The sequence below is a fragment of the Diabrotica virgifera genome, chromosome 2, assembly GCF_917563875.1.
Source record: "Diabrotica virgifera virgifera chromosome 2, PGI_DIABVI_V3a".
NCBI lineage: Eukaryota > Metazoa > Arthropoda > Insecta > Coleoptera > Chrysomelidae > Diabrotica > Diabrotica virgifera.
In genome coordinates this window covers 216,257,616-216,275,250 of record NC_065444.1, presented here as the reverse complement: position 1 = coordinate 216,275,250, position 17,635 = coordinate 216,257,616, and the positions used below count along the sequence as shown (strand labels likewise).

General features: G+C 32.2%; 1 protein-coding gene across 3 annotated transcripts in view; it reads right to left on the bottom strand.

Annotated features, from left to right (window-relative positions):
* Nucleotides 1–3,359: 3,359 nt before the first annotated feature.
* LOC126879817 (chymotrypsin-like) overlaps nucleotides 3,360–17,635 on the bottom strand; it is a 38,419-nt gene continuing 24,143 nt past the window's right edge. For 2 of the 3 annotated variants that reach the window (XM_050643091.1, XM_050643090.1), the window contains 3 exons: nucleotides 12,791–12,957; nucleotides 8,140–8,417; nucleotides 3,360–3,900 (listed from right to left, as the gene is read on the bottom strand). In XM_050643091.1, coding sequence (XP_050499048.1) covers nucleotides 3,802–3,900; nucleotides 8,140–8,417; nucleotides 12,791–12,957 — 544 coding nt within the window. In that variant the 3' untranslated portion in view covers nucleotides 3,360–3,801. Of the gene's footprint in view, nucleotides 3,901–4,222; nucleotides 4,639–8,139; nucleotides 8,418–12,790; nucleotides 12,958–17,635 lie in introns of all 3 variants that reach the window. The other variant, XR_007696287.1, reaches the window with a different exon arrangement.

Sequence of the window (17,635 nt, the reverse complement as noted above, 5' to 3'; positions counted from 1 at the left end):
AAAATATTGTATGTCTTATTTTATCTTATCTCATGGTAATACAAGATTTTAGTTCATTAGAATGTTAATCATCATTAATAGTCAATGTTAAGATTATTTCAATTTCATTGATTTTAGATTATGATTCAATTGTCTATTTAAAGGAAAAGACAAGTACAAGTATTTGGATTTCATAATATCAAATAAAGAAACAACTGAAAAAGATATAAAAAATAGACTAGGACAAACAAAAGACTACATACGAATGCACCATGATAAGTATCCTCACTTGTGGCTTGTGGTGCGAAAATTTGACAATAAATAAGAAAACCAAAAACAATATAAGAGCAACAGAGATGGTATTCCTAAGGATAAACTACAGAGTAACAAGAAGAGATAGAATAAATAACATGCACATTAACCCTTAGTTGGTCTTGACGGTCCAGTTAGCTGGGGCGCAGTCGATCGACAAGTTTAGTGGATTTGCGATTTGCGGTCGCTGGTTCGAGCCTCAGCTTACTCAGCTAGGTCATGAAATTTATAAAAGGCCAACGCCGTAGTATAAAACTCAATAGAGTCTACGGCTTGGTCTGGATAAACTCGCGTCGGATCGGCCTATGGAGGAGCGGTACGGCAAGGGATAAGGGCTTGCGGCTTGGTGATACTCCTCCATAGATCCCTACCGAAGGGCGTTGACGCCTAAGAACGGTGTATATACATACATTAACCCTTATCCGGGCAACACATTTTACTTAGGTACATAACCGGGCAACTCGGGTCCGTTGGGCCCACCACTGTTCTTGAATGTACTATTCATTTTAACTCATATATTTCTAATATTCTTTTTTGATTTTTTTATTAAAGTTGGATTTAAATGGTCTAGATTAAAAAAAGTGCTACTATAGTATGCGGTCTACCTCGAGGGTGCGATCTACCTGAAGGATTTGCACAAAATAATGAAATGCAAGAAAACTTTTGTAGAAAAAATATTTATTTACAAGTAATAAACACTTGAAGCCAAATTAAGACTTAATTAATAAATAAATAAAATCTTTTGCAAATCTACCAGGCCATTTTGTACTTTGGGCACTTTGCTTTTTATTATGTCGCAGGATCGCATACTCGCATACGTTCTGTCGGTTGTGGTTGACTCTCCTAGTTAATTCTATCCTTAGTTTCAAAAATTACACACTCTGAAATCTGGGAACTTGTAGCTACACATTCTTCTTCATTATCACTTAATACTACTTGGTGATCATCCTCTTCACTTGCTTCCGAAAGATGATATTTCGGAAGAATTTCAGAGTCAGTTTCAATGCCACCTACTTCAGGAGATTCTTCATCATCGGAATCTCATAAATTATTAGCAATATCTTGCAGTTCTGCAGCCGACAATAATGGTTTTCGCGACATTTCACTGTAATTCAATATAATTTTAGGAGCTTAGTTGTCGACACTAACATCGATATCAAACGACTTATAGCAGATGCATTATTTATTTCAAAATATGTATAGGTACCTACCTAATAATATTATTCCAACAATGATTATCAGTTTTTAAAATTCATTTAGAATAGATACACATATTGTAAGCATCTCTTTGATGTTCACATCAAAGATGTTTACATTGTTTGTCCCACGTTTAGACTTTATTATTGGATTTCCGGAATCATAAAAGTCGTTTAGATAATCCACAAAAACATTACCTGACTGCCAGATTAACTTCTGTAACAAAGATTTAGACTTTAGGTATAAATTTCAATTTAAGAGCGCCTGGTGTGTGTCACTGCATCAAAGTATAGTAAGGGATGCGTCGCTTTCGACATCTCAGCGGGGGTTCAGTCGACGTACGCCGCCCCGTCGGTGTTAGCGCTAATGCGTTTCTGCCTTTTAATGTCATTAATATGCGGTACTATTTAAAAAAAAGAGTTTAAAATATAATAGATAATATGCTACCCAACTTTTTCCTTAAGAAACTACCTAGGCAAAATGGGTAGCAAGAAGAATGCAAAATATTCAAATTAAAACTGATGAATCTGACAGTTTTATGTTCCCAACCAGACTACTCGAATTTACTCGCGGAGAGTGGGTGGGTAAAAGACTTGTAGTTCAATTGAACGTACGATCTATATTATTTACAATTTACATACTTACAAAAATGACAATAATAATTGATACCTGATAGTGTTGTTTACATACGAAAAGATGGGATCGGTACTCACCGGAGGGACCGCAGACGTTCGGAAACAATTAGCGTCTCTTTACAAAGACAATGACGTCGACTTTGCAAAGTAACAAGACACTTACTCAACACACACACTACACATTACTCCCCTGACTTAGTGATAAGTTATACAATTACGTGGCTAAAGCTTCTAGTTCTAAACCAAAGCCAGAATCAGAGAAAAAAAAACATACGAAAAGAGGTTAAATATGGAATGTTCCTCAAAAGTACTTTTGGGATTACACTGGTCTATTGAAAATTATTTGATATTATACCTAAATAAATTCAAAACACAAATGTATAAATATGATGTTAATAAATAAGTATATAATATGCCAAATGTATCTCATTAATTTTCACTATTTAAGCGAACAACACACTTTATATCTCGTAATATTGATATCAAGAAAACAGGAAAGTTTTTACTTGAGTTACTGATGTTGTTATATTGATTTATTCCTTGCTATCTTGCTCAGTCTCCTGTTTGAACGGGTGTCACCAACTGCGGCCATAGACGGTATTTTACAGTCTTATGTTTTATGTTTTAGTGTACTATGGTAGATGGTATATAGTAGATGATGTTAGACCATGTGCCACCTATGTTCTTGTAGAACGTGGTAGGTATTGCAAAATTCGACAATTGGTATTGGAACCAAAAGAAGAAGGAAAAAGAAGAAAAGGTCGTATATGGTGTATGACCTATGAGTGGATTTTTAAGTCAATCAGGAACTTTTATCCATAAAACACATGAATCCTGTAATCTTCAGGAAATTCCTGATCAGTTTTTATACTTAAGTTCCACAAATCCATAAAATATAAAGGTAATAACTAAATTTTACCAGCGACCTTAAGTCTTAAAACTTGACTAAACCAATATGGATCAATTTACTGGAAGTCGCTTGTTGTAACGGCCTTGAAAGGTCACGAAACCGATTTTTGACATTTAACTCTTTGGGTCAGAGTGGCTGACTGAATTTTCAAACAGAAAAACATTTTTGCCGTGAGCAAAAAATTGAGCGCTTTAAATTAAACATTACTGTTTTAAATGAAATTTATTTTTTATGTTAAATTATTATTAAATTTTATATTGCTTATTTTATTTATTTATTGAAAAGTGAACAGTAACGAATGCCAAAGGTTTAAATGAAATAAAACATTACATTTTTATAACATTTAATAACAAAACTTAAAGGAATTATTCAATTTTTTTATAATAAATACAAAAAATTACATACTGGATAATTCATAAAAAATGAGAATTATTTTACCTACACATTCTCGTAGGAAGAAATTACTTCTATTCTGTTTTATGCTGGATAGGCCGTGTGACAGTTTGATTTAATAGATTACCTATACCCCGAATTTGAACCCAATGAATTAGCATTTTTGAGGTCACGTGAAAGCGTAGGTATAATATGTTCAAAAACAGTAGTTTATTATTTTTATAACCTTAGCTTTATTTCACTACCTACATGTCATTCTCACTAATTCTCAGTTAAGCTGAAACATAATTATTTTATAGAATCTGTAGGTAAAGTAACACCCATTAATTATGAACCATACTGTATGTATACTAATCGATGAGGACCTTAGAATCCTTAAAGCGGTAACCATTCCAGATATTTTGTTACTCTGGTAAAAACACCAGGGAATCCCATCGAACATCCAAACACGCTACCATAGGAAGCAATGCCAATCTAAAAGCAATAACATAAACAATAACTTGTTAATTCTTTTTACAAATAGGAAATATAATAATACTATATTTTTGTATTAGTAGTACTAGAAAGATATAGTAACAGTATTGGTACTCAAGACGAGAAATTTTTTTATTTTTAGCGAAAAATGTTACTAATGATATTTGCTTGTCGCAACCCCCATAAAATGAACTAAAACTTGAATTTTTCAAAACCTGATTCATTTTACAGACAACAAAAAGTATGTAAATATCCATGAATTTTTGTACTAAGTTCGGAATTATATAAAAATAAAATATTTTCGAATTCCTTATGTATGTACCTGTATTCTATACGAACGTCAGATGTTGCTGGCGCCTTCTCTTGCTCACTTCTTTCACGCTTTCCATTCTCCTGTCATTTCCTTTCTTTATTTGTTGAAATTTTTCCCTCTCTTAATCTCGATTTCCTGGATTTATGAATCGGCGCACACAGTCCTGGCCAGAGAGCATAGGATCAAATTTTTTAGATCAAGGACAAAAGGGAAGAACGTAGCTTAGCTTAACGCATCCCCTAAAATTAAGCGGCTCCACCGCACCAAAAGCCCGTCGGATGACCAATTTCCAATAGAAAACTGTAAGCCTCCCATTGTTGTTATGTGATTGGGAGTCTCTCAAGCTGAGAGGATTCTGTCTCCTGTGAGAAGTGACCTTATTGGCCTTGAAAATAAGTATTCCGTAGGTACTCCTATTTGTATCTCTAGAATATTATTTTAAACTTAAAATAGTACCAGTTGCAAGTAAACAGAACAATCCTACATATTACATATTAGGGGAGTGCATATAGATTTTCATTTCGGAAAAAATCAAACAAGATAGAACTTTTTGTAATTTCATTAAGAAATGTTTAATAAACAACATATCAAAAAGTTCTACTCGAGAAGTGGGTGCTTCATTTTTTATTAAACAAATGAACTGCGAAATTAGATGTTTTTTTAAATAACTCCGAAAATATAAATTTTAGAAGAAAACTGACTTAACCATTGAAAAATTCAGAAAATTTTACAAAGGAAACTTTATATAAAGATTTTTCTAAAATTAAATTTCACCCTTTTCACAAACATTGGCTCATTGTAAACTAGCGTACGGCGAAGTGCACGGTTGAGTTATTTTAATGTAATTCTTTAACTGATGGATCAAATGAAATTTTAGAAATTGGACATGAAAGAAGAATAATTAAGCTATCTTATGGTTATAATAAAAAGAAATAAAATGTATGGGCATAAGTACGGTGTGGGCTGAAAGTGAGCTTACATGAATTTTGTTTAAAAATGATTTAAAAATGTGTAACTAATACAATTTTTCTTATAAAACTCTCAATTTTGTACACCTTACCTTTCAAACATCGTACTAAACGATGTTTCATTAAAAAAAAAAACTAAAAATTTAATTCAAATGATACGAGGTCTCAAAAAATGTAATTTTTGAAAACTTCATAGTTTTACAGAATTAACACCACTTTAAGACGGTATTACTCGAGTTTGAAAGTCTATTAGAGTTTTGTAGGTGCTTTTTAAAGCTTAGGATGTAGTCTTTAAAATGCACTAATGAAATACACTATTTCTTTTTAAAAAATTAAGAAAGATAACAAAAATGTAATACAAAAACCGAAAATTACCAGCTAAAAAAATGTTTATACAAAGTGATTAAAACTTTTTTCTATAAAATTTACCTAAAATGCATTTAATAATAAGCTTCAACAATATTAAATGTTCAACAAAAAAATTTTTTTTTAGCTCTTATACAGTATGTCTGCGTAACTTGGAACGTATTGATAACTTTTTTATTTTATTTTATCAGACTTACGAAAAAAGTTATTCTTTATAAAATACTCTGCATCATATATGATCTAAGATGCAACCATCAAATATAAAATTTTATTAATTTTATAAGTGGTATGTCAAAAAATATGGATTTTACTCAAGAGTAAAGTACCTCTATAGTTTACAATATCGAAAATTGTTATTAAGAAAAGTTGTTTGGAATTAAAAATATGTTTCAGTGTTCAATTACATCCTTCTAATTAAAATATGAATAATAAAGGCACTTAACTCTTAAGAACAATTCATATTTTATACCTCTTATACCCATATACATACCTCGTATAAAATGGAAAAAGTTTGATATCTGATGGTTGTATCTTAGATTTTACACCAGGTAGAGTATTTTATGAAGAATAACTTTTTTTTCGTAAAATTGATAATAAAATAGTTACAATAATTGAAATAAAATGATGATTTGTATTCGTAATTTGAAAAAAAATTATTTTTTTTTTTTGATTAGAATGATGTTATTGTATATTAAAATATAGTTTTTAATTTCAAACAACTTTTCATAATTGCATTTTTTGAAATTCTGGAATATAAAGATACTTTACTCTTTAAAGAAATTCATATTTTTGACATAACTCATATAAAATTGATAAAATTTAATATCTGATGGTTGAGTTTTAGATTTTTGACTATCCAGAGTATTTTATGAAGAATAAGCTTTTTCCGTAAAATTGATAATAAAAAAGTTTTCCATGTGGTTCCTAGCTACGCAAAAATACTGTATAAGAGCTTCTGTATAAGAATTTTCAAATTGTAATGCCATATTCGGATTCACCATAACCAAAAACAAAATAGAAACATATTTGATCAAAGTAAAATGGTTAATTCAACGATATTTTTAAAATTATAAAATTATTTATACAAAACAATTGTTATTGTTTAAACAATTCATAAACAATTAGCGGCTAAATCTGCGAGTAGAACTTCTTACTTTAACATGTATATAAACTAACAAAAAAAGTTTTAGAAAAATATAAGCTTGTTTGAATTATTCCGAAACAATGCATGTTTTCGTTCTAATTGCACTCCCCTATGTATTGTCTGTGTCTTTCTAATACCTCGTAACCCCAAAATCACGATTGTTCAGGAGACAAGAAAAACTATTGCTATTCACACTCTCAGCAATGGGGATGCGCGCTATTAGAAACCCATTTAATAATATAAATAATGAAGTATGGCTTAAAGATTTTTTGAACATGCGAGTTTAGTTTTACATTATACAAATCTGCAAAAAAAGCATTTTTCAATTTTTGTGGGTTACGAGGTATTAGAACGACAAAATATTAATTATGTGTATCTAGCTATATATTTAAATATCTATCTAGCCTTGAAACATCCAGTATTGGACATAGGCCTTTCCTACTCTCTATTTCTCCATATTTCTCTATTTCGATTCATGTGCATCCACTTCGAACTAGGGTATTGTTTTAGGTTATCCACTTACCTGATCCATGTCTCCCTCGTTTTCGTTCCGTCGTCCAATAGTATGACTGACGAATCTTTAATTGTGTCGTTTCTTATCCAGGTATTTCTCCTCATATCGGAAAGTCGTATGCCGATCATTTCTCTTTCCATTACCTACTCCTCGTGTCTTCGTTATATTAATATTACCTCTTGTGAATGTGCAAGTTTTACCTGCGTATGTAAGGACAGGAAGATCAATTTACTGATTGAACAATTTTGTTTTTGGATATTGAAGATGATTTTTCGTTTTTAGATGTTGATGATACTTTTTATTTTTAATATGTAGTCTATATTTAATTTTCTTATCTGTTTCAAAGATGTCTATTCATAATATTTTTTATTTGTTCTTGTTTAACTAGGATTTTTAACAATTCTTCTTGATTTTTCTCATCACTTTTGTTTGTTCACTAATTGTAGTATCATCCGCTCAATTTTTATTTGTCGTTATAAAGACGATATTGTCTACATATCTTAAGTATTCTCCATTAATATTTCACTCCATATTCTCTCCATTATATTTTGTTAAAAATGACTTCTAATATTTTGTTGAAAATTTTTTGGTGAAATCGTATTTCATTCTCTAACACCTTTTATAGAGATTATGTCTATGGTGTGTGTATTTCGTTGAACTTGGATCGTTGTTGTGGCATTATAGATTGGAGATTAATTCTGTATATCTGTAGTCTATTCTAAATATTTTGTAGTGACTGTTTTACAGTCCAGAACCCCATGCATTTGACGGCATTTTCCCAATTTAAAAATGCCATATATAAGGGTATTTGAGATCCAATGCCATCTATTTCTGGTTATTTATTACTCTTAATTTCTTTAAGTACTCTTTTAGTTCTGATTTACATAGGTACCAAATTTAAAATATAAACACTAAATGATTTTTTAGAACTTACTTGTACTCCATTTACAACTAAAGGACTTCCGTTATCTCCCAAGCAGATATTCTTTCCCAATGGTGCTGATGCACAAATTTGGTCCGATTGCATTTTAAATAAATATGAGATTTCACACATTTCAACTGGAATAATAGTCAAGTTTTGATACCGTAAAACATTGCTTTTGACTTGTTCTACATCATTTACTCCACCCCATCCGGCAACTAAAGCTTCTTGTCCTTCATAGGTATTGCCAATATCTGTAAGTTCTGGTAACTTTATAGTGGCAATATATCCTAAAAATATAAGATTTTTATTAGCATAAAATAATCATATAATCAAAAAATACATATAATTATGAAGATGAGCTCAATTCGTGTTCAATCACAAATTAATCCCTTAATTTGTAATCTCACATTATTCTTAGCTTCCTAACCTTATATAGTTTCACCGTGTATAATTGAAACATTGTAAAACATATCGAGTAATATTTTAATAATTAGAGTCCATTCAACCTGCAAACCTTCAACCTTAATAAATTGCCAAATAATATAATTGAACTTCCTAAGTTTTGCAATAACGTCCTCGATTAAATTGTATTGTAAGCTCATAGTTTAAAGTTTGTTATTAGGATAGAGGCAGTAACCTCTGTGCTGATGAATACATTATTTGTGAAATTCTAAATTGGGGATTTGAGCTCTTTTGAGCTCTTTTGAGCATAATCAGTAGCTGTCAATAAAACCATATTTTTTACTCCACACTTCAAACATTTATTTATCATCGTCGATCGAGAAGAGCCGGACACGGGGTATTAGAAAACAATTCGAACCTGATCTTACAGCGAATTGTCCAATTGGGATTTTAAGGCTTCAGCCAATCAAATAAAACTCGTTTCATCATCACTGGTGGGAGGGTAATTAATACCAAACTTTCCACCTTTTATAGAGGAGTGGAATAAACAACTAATTGCTCCAAAATATTTATAAAGGACCACTGGAACAATAAAACCCTTGAGGGGATAGACTTAAAACCTTGCTCCAATGCTATTTAAATGCATTCATTTTTTTTTTCGAATTTTGAGAAAACTATAATATTTTTGAAAAATTTTAATGCAGAATGAAAGGTTACATTATTACTGAGGGCCGAAAGTCCCTGAAAACTTCTATAATGTTTATTTTAATAAATTACAGGGGTGAAAAAAAGAGAAAAGTTAATGTGATTTTTAATTTCAAATATTTCATTCAAAAGAAACTTTTTTTATTCTAAGGGACCTTCGGCCCTCGGTAATAATGTAATCTTTCATTCTGCGTTTAAATTTTTCCAAAATAATTATTAGTTTTCTCAGGATTTGAATAAAATGAATGCATGTAAATAGCATTGGACCAAGATTTTGCGCCTACCCCCTTCAATTAGATAAATCGTCAATATTAAAATATACAGGATAATTAAAGTAAAGCAAAAACAAAAACAATATATTGCAAAAATGCAATGTATTGTAAATTGTATTTGGTTATTGTTATTTTTTTTTTGACTGTATGTAAGCTTTGTCCATAAAATTGTAAACTTTTCAGTGACAATAAAGCATACCCCTATTCTATTATGTTCTTTATGATACATCTAAGGAGATGCATCTTTTGAATACAAAGCAGCCTGATCTTTTCAGATTTTTAAACTGAAAATTGGGTCTAGGAAAAATCATTGAAACTTTCAGTAGTAGCATTGTAGTAGTTACACGAGAGCTCTAAAATTATCGATTTGTATCTGTATCCCGAGTGACACTTTGACAGTATTAATTTCTGTCTGTGAAATTCTGTCAAAGTGTCACTAGGGCAAAACAAATCGATAATTTTTAAGAGCTCGAGAGTAATTCGGTAAGAGTATTTCATGAATAAAACTGCCTTTTTAAACCATTTTAAATAATATTTTATTGATAACTTCGCCTGAATATTATCGCCTGAATTATCGCCTGAATATTATTTGCTAAACCTGTTTTTTGGTGTTCTCTGTGACAAGTTATAAAACATTAATTGTCATTAATGTCACTGAATATATTTTTGCGTAGCAACGAAGGGCATCTAACGTAATAGTTGACGACGGGAAATTATTGAAAAAAAAATATATCTAATTACACAAGTGCATCAAAATTATCGATAATTTTGCTTGAAAGAAATAATTTTCCAAACAATTTATTTAACAATACAACAAACCCAATCCTAAAAAATAATATTTATTAAAGAACAGTTATAATAATTGTTCACATTATTTACAAACTGACATATTAAATAAACAATGTTGTTAGTATGTGGTTGTCAAATTCAAGAATAGGGCTTTAAATTCACAGTCATTTGTTTCGAGCTTCTGTCATATGTCGTATAATTCGTGCAGATTAATATTATACACAGATTATACAACATATGACAGAAGCTCGAAACAAATGACAGTCGATGAGAAGCCCTATTAAAAACATGGCAGTGCAATTTTCGATTTCTACTATGCAATTATCAGTAGTAATTGCACAAGATCTCTAAAATTCTATATTAATTTTAGAGATCGAGTGCAATTTGTTGCGATTATTTCATGAATAAAACTGTTCAAAACCAAAATTTTATTGTAATTTATTTATGTAAGTACAAATTAGTACAATTAAACACACAGTTGTTATAAATATTTTACGGTTGAAAGTCATCACTTTTATAATTTTTAAAACATTAATTGTCATTAATGTCACTGAATGTATTTTTTCGTAGCAACGAAGGGCATCTGACGTAATATACTTGACGACGGGAAATTATCAAAAATTATCAGTTTAATTTAGATTTCTGTAGCTTTCTATTGGTCAGAATCTCCTCTGAATGAAATAATCAGTAGTAATTGCACAAGAGCTCTGAAATTATTGAATTTTTCCCGAGTGACACTTTGACAGTTTTAATTTCGCAAGCCGAAGGCGAGTGAAATTATGTCAAAGTGTCACGAGAGCAAAAATTCTATATTAATTTCAGAGGTGGAGTGCAATTTGTTGCGATTATTTCATGAATAAAACTGTTCAAAACCAAAATTTTATTGTAATTTATTTATGTAAGTACCATTAAACACACAGTTTTTATAAATATTTGACGATTTAAAGTCATCAGTTTTATAATTTTTAAAACATTAATTGTCATTAATGTCACTGAATGTATTTTTTTCGTAGCAACGAAGGGCATCTGACGTAATATACTTAACGACGGGAGATTATCAAAAATTATCGATTTAATTCAGATTTCTGTAGCTTTCTATTGGTCAGAATCTCCTATGAATGAAATAATCAGTAGTAATTGCACAAAAGCTCTGAAATTATTGAATTTTTCCCGAGTGACACTTTGACAGTTTTAATTTCACGAGCCGAAGGCAAGTGAAATTATGTCAAAGTGTCACGAGAGCAAAAATTCTATATTAATTTCAGAGATCGTGTGCAATTTGTTGCGATTATTTCATGAATAAAACTGTTCAAAACCAAAATTTAATTGTAATTTATTTATGTAAGTACAAAGTACCATTAAACACACAGTTTTTATAAATATAATATGACGATTGAAAGTCATCACTTTTATAATTTTTAAAACATTAATTGTCATTAATGTCACTTAATGCATTTTTTCGTAGCAACGAAGGGCATCTGACTTAATATACTTAACGACGGGATATTATCAAAAATTATCACCTTAATTTGCATTTCTGTAGCTTTCTATTGGTCAGAATCTCTATGAATGAAATACTAATTGAAATTTTTTTTAAGTTACACTTCTTTAGGCACAAGTGTGAATTTTTACATTCCCTGGCGCATGCGCACACCGACAGTATGGTGTTAGTCGCTACATCTTTGTGTAGCGCAAATAAAGTGTGCGTGAAAAGAATATATTATTAGTGGTTTTAGTAAATATATTTATTATAATTTTTGTGTCTTCCTCGGGAATAAGATATTTTATAATAATAGTAAGTAAGTATATTTAAAGTATTTTTGTATACTTCACTTGGTCTATTAAATTTGTCAGTATGTATGAGAAATCTTGTAACCTGTCAAAGTAAAGGGAGTATAGCTCAGTGGTAGAGCGTGTGACCGGAGATCGAGAGGTCTCCGGTTCGAACCCATGTGTTTTCTATTTTTTTTATTTTTCTTATTGTTTTAATAAAAATTTTTGAAAAGTAGTAAGTAAAAATTAGTTTAATCTTTAAAATACAAATAACCTGTTGAAAGTATATTTATTTCGTTGAAATCATAATATAATAGAAGTATAACTTCTTACGTGAGGACAAAGTAGACACACATTCTTTTTTGGTTATGTAATAAGTTTTGGCTAACTTTTAAATAGTAATTTCTTGTGTATTCTTTTTTCGTTCTTTTGAATGACATAGGAAGAATTTTAATTTCTGAACGGAAAGGAAGAAAAAACTGAAAAAAGACATTTCTTAGCAAACTAAACATATTTTACCAAAAAATATTAAACAGCTAAGAATAGTTTTAGTTTTGAAAAATTATAAAAAAATATCTGCTGAAATATTGCTTTTACTGCTCAGAAGCATAAATCATTTTCTGTTAATCTATGTTCTTGTTATGATGTTTTTTAAGTTACGTGTTATATTCCTTTCAAATAGAAATAAAATACTCCAAAAATTTAAAGTAGGTACTTACTACTTAAAGGAACTGATACGGGTAATTCAATAACTGCAATATCGTCAGCTAATCCCGAATGTCTATAATCTTTATGTATAAAAAATGATGAGGAAATCAGAGTAATTTGACTGTCTTCATTGTCTTCTAAATTGTGAGCCCCTAAAGTAACATCCACTTCACTAGCTCTATAAAATTAAATAATTATCGTTATTTATAGACTATATTGTAACATAAAACAAAGTCATATTCAAGGGTTCTAACTATGCAGTACAATCTCATTACTCCGGCACTTCAATAAACAGACCAATAATGCGGTAGGTACACGAGACAGGTGAAGCAGATTAAAATTCTTGGTTTGAAGGCACTGCACAAGAAGAAAGCCTAGTAGTCCTTGTAGTGTAATTCACGCAAATATTTCATAAGATATTTTTCTGTATTTATATTGCTAGAATAGAATGAGCACCAACAGTATGGTTAATCAATTTAACGTTATCTGCCAAATTTTCTTGTCTAAATATACAAAAGTTGCCTTTTCTTTTTTAACCCTGCTGTCCTGTTCGGGTCTATTTGACCCAAAAAATAATGTATTTCCTATTTTACAAATTATTACGCGGCGTAACGATTTGGTGTTTCGTGACTTTATTACCTAATATGAGGTCTTTCAATTGCATATGAGATAAACAATCAACTTCCTCATTTTTTTTATAAAAATGAAATTGTTACCTAGGGTACGTTCGGGTCAATATGACCCGCGTATTTAAACCGTCTAAATTATCTGTGTATGTGTGTTTAGTTGGCAGTATTCTATTTTAGCAGTAACTGTGTGTTTGCCAGCAAGATACGTTTGTATATAAAAATAGGTTTCTGCAAGCTAGAACTAGTAAAATAATCTGTAGTATAGCTGGACGTTGTTGCAAAACGAATTATAAACATGACCAACATGGACGGAAAGACATGAATAAAGTTGGTTTCCAAGCACACATTGGTCTTTTATTTTTAGCTCGAGTTTAGAAGTCCCATGGTGAATCAACTAAAAGTTTGTGGAATGAAGAAACGGGTCGTAGTATATTTTAATAAAATATATGTCGCTTGATATATTTACAAAAAAGTTTCAAGTAATACTTTTGATAACAAAACTACTAGACAGGATGGGAGACGTTTTGATAAACTTGCTGCAATTCGTGAAATTTAGGAAACATAGGTTGAAAATATGCCAAATTTTTTTAACTCTGATGAAAATGTTACCGCCGATAAGCAAATAAATGCCCCTTTAGAGACCGCTCTCCCTTCAAATGGTACATTCAAAGCAAGCCAGAGAAATATGGCAAAAAAGTTTGCGTTTTATATAATTATATGAACAGTAAAACGTCTTATGCTGTAAAATTGCAAATCTATACAGGAATGCGTGTGATGTGTGACTTGAGTAGTGATTTGGAAGACCACAAAATTACGTGTAATAACTTTTTTACATCGTAAAATTTAGGACAATTTCTTCTAAAACAAAATAGATAAAATCGCGAATAAAGAAGTTCATAGCTCGCCTGTTTTGCTTCACGCAAGATACCACTGTTGTTGACAATATTCCTAAAAATAATAAAAATGTTGTTCTTATGAGTACTTTGCGTCATGAATCGATGCATCATGCATCACTTTCATCAAATGAACAAGACCCAAATTATTTTAGATTACAATTCCACTAAGGGAACAGTGGACACCTACTCTAGATTAGTTTGTTGGCACGTATATATGTGAGAAGAGAAAAATCGTTGGCCAATGATTGTTTTTTATAATCTGCTAGACATTTCTGCCTACAACGCGTTCGTGTTATGGGCATCAATAAATAAACTGGCAAAACGACGAATTTTTCCTGAGGAATTGGGAAAAAACTAATGAAACCAGTCATCATTTCCAGAAAAAATATACCAATAAATAAAGGCACTCACGAACTGGTAAAAAGGACACGAGCGGAAACAAGTAGATAAGATGGAAATTCTAGTGAACATGGACAATCTAACTCCGCGTACTACACGAGCACGCTCGCGCTGTAAACTTGTCCTAGAAACGATAACAAGACTAATTATTATGTTGTATATTATCATCAACATATTTGTAAAATCCATTCTTTTTATTACTGTCCCAGTTGTAAACTGAATTAAATTTTTGTAGATATTTGTTACTAGGCTTTTTTTGAAAAAAGAATAGCTTTTGTTTTTGTTAATAAGGTTTAATTTACCTTAACAACATAATTTTTGTTTAGTTGACCATAATTTGTTGTTAATAAAGTTTTATTTATCACCATAAGCTTATTTTATTTCGATTAAAGAGCGTAAACCATAGTTGGGTCATATTGACCCGAACAGTACATTTGTGTAGTTGACTCGAACGGGACAGCAGGGTTAAATTTGGTATATTTCTTGAGAAATTCAACTCTTTGGTGTATAATGGAACTTCATTAACAAAGCGCTTTTCTGTTATGTTCTATTTTTAAATTTAAAACCTATAAAAATATGTTATGTAGGACTTGCCATAAACTTGTTTTGCCAATGTCACCAAATTCCATGTATTAATTTAAATAAAATTGAGGACATAATAAGTGGATAAAGGTGCTATGTCACAGTTTTTTAGTTCTGAGTAAATTGATAGAATACATTTTGATCTGGAACTTTTCTATTATGTTTTAGATGGAAACTTAAGGTGACATAACACCTCTATTCACTAAATCTAGTAGAAATATATGTAACATGACACCTTTATCACTCAAATATCTTTTTAACTGTAACATTTTTAAAAATAGGGTCGAAATTAAAAGTTAAATTATATACCAGGGAAGTCCAAAAATAGCATCTCATTTTTTCATCAAATGTGACATGACATCTTTATCCACTTATGTCTTCAATTGTATCTAACTTTTGGTATATCAACCTAAATGTAAATTAACTAAACACTGTGACAAATGTAAGCCAAAACGTAAATATAGTCGAAGCAATCAAGCACTGAACCCGGTCAGCGACCCCAAAAACCCCGTAGTAACAAAATTAAACTCATTTCCGCCGATAATTGAAGAGTTCTGAGTTTATTTATTGTCTATTTAACGGCCGGTTTCACAAAGTAAAGTTAACTTGTGGTTAAGATCATCTCATTGTTTGATTTGCGTCTATAGATTAAATGCTATGTGGAAATGCTATCAATGAGAGTCCCCGTTTAGGATTTTGTCCTCTTCAGGGTTTGTAGTGAATGTATTGAGTTAAACAACGAAAAAGTGGTCGCAAAAGCAAACAGTCCGAAAAACACACTGGGGCATGTGTCGTTTCCTGGTGTTCCTGGTGATCCTGGGTTATGCCGGACGGTGGTGTCCAGAAGGCCAAAAAGACAACAGAGAAGAAAGTTTGATGGAGTTGTTGTTGGTTCCATAGACATTTACGTGTACTGTCCGTGCTTTGCCCTCGACCACCCCTCTAGAAACCATTGTACGCCAACTGGTAGAACCAGCGGCCCTCGTCGGCGGTCAAGAGGTGGTTTTGAGCGCAGCGTGGACAGTGAGCGTTCGAGTGGTGAAAATAGTTGCGGCTATTTTCTTGGGACGAACAGGTATAATTGTGCAATGAAGTTGGGAAACCGCAAAAAACCAACTTCTCCCTGTTCGGGGTAGGGAAGAGGATGAGTTATAGGTGGGTGCGGTAGGATAACGGGGTAGCCTCGAGGATGTTTTCGTATTCTACCGGGAGTTCGTCAATGCATGTTTGCATTACAGCAGACGGTGGATGAATATTTTTGCGCTTGGGCTTTGCGCGGTAGAATACGTGGCCAGAAGATGAACAGGAACATTTGAGAGATTCTTGTGTGTCGGAGGGGGGACCGTTGATTACTTTGGTTGTGAAGTTCCTGTTCAGAGAGTTTATTCTCTCACTGATTTTGGGGATTTTTGAGATGTTATGGATTTCGTTTGAGGGATATCTCCAGTGCTCGTAGTTGCATCTACGCAAGATTCTTCGTTCCACTCGCAACAACCTCTCTTTTTGTGCTCTAGCGCAAAGAGAGTAGAGGCATGATTTGTACTCAATGACGGGTCGAATATAGGTCTTGTAAGTGTGTAAGAGAGTCTTCTTGTGTGTCTTGCCAATTCGTCCAGAGAGAGGGTTGAGAAGTCTGGCCCTGTTCCTTACCCTATCTAAAGTTGCCTTTAGATCTGCGTCCCAGTTAAGAGTCCTGGTGAACAGTACTCCCAGGTAGGTCGCAGTCGGGCTAAGAACAAGCCTTTCTCCCAACAATCTTAGTGGATATTGGTCGTCTTCATTTCTTATGATTCTTTGTGACACAGAAGGGGCGCGAAACACAATTGTTGTTATTTTGTTCGCGTTCAGCGTGACTCTCCACTTACAACACCAATCCCTGACCCCGTCCAACAGAGCCTGGGCTCTTCTGTGGATGAGCAATGGGTTGTATCGAGAGGTTGTCGTGAGTAGAGCCGTGTCGTCTGCATAGAGAAACAGCCGAGTACCTGGGATATTTTGGTTTATGATATCGCTGTTGTAGATGATGTACAACAGTGGTGCTAGGACTGAACCCTGGGGAACTCCAGCTTGTGGAGTGAAGGGGGTAGACATTTGATCGCTTATTTTCACTCTGACAGTTCGGTTGTGGAGGTATGAGTGTACAATTTTGGTAAATTGTAATGGTAGCCCGATGTCCAGAAGTTTCCGAACAAGTCCGTCGTGCCAGACCTGATCGAAAGCCTTCTGCACATCCAGGAATATGGCTATGGCGAATGAACCATCGTTGATGGTTTGAGTAACTTTAGTTGTGAAATCTATTAATGCATGTTTAGTAGATTTGCCAGACTGGAATCCGTATTGGAATTTTGGG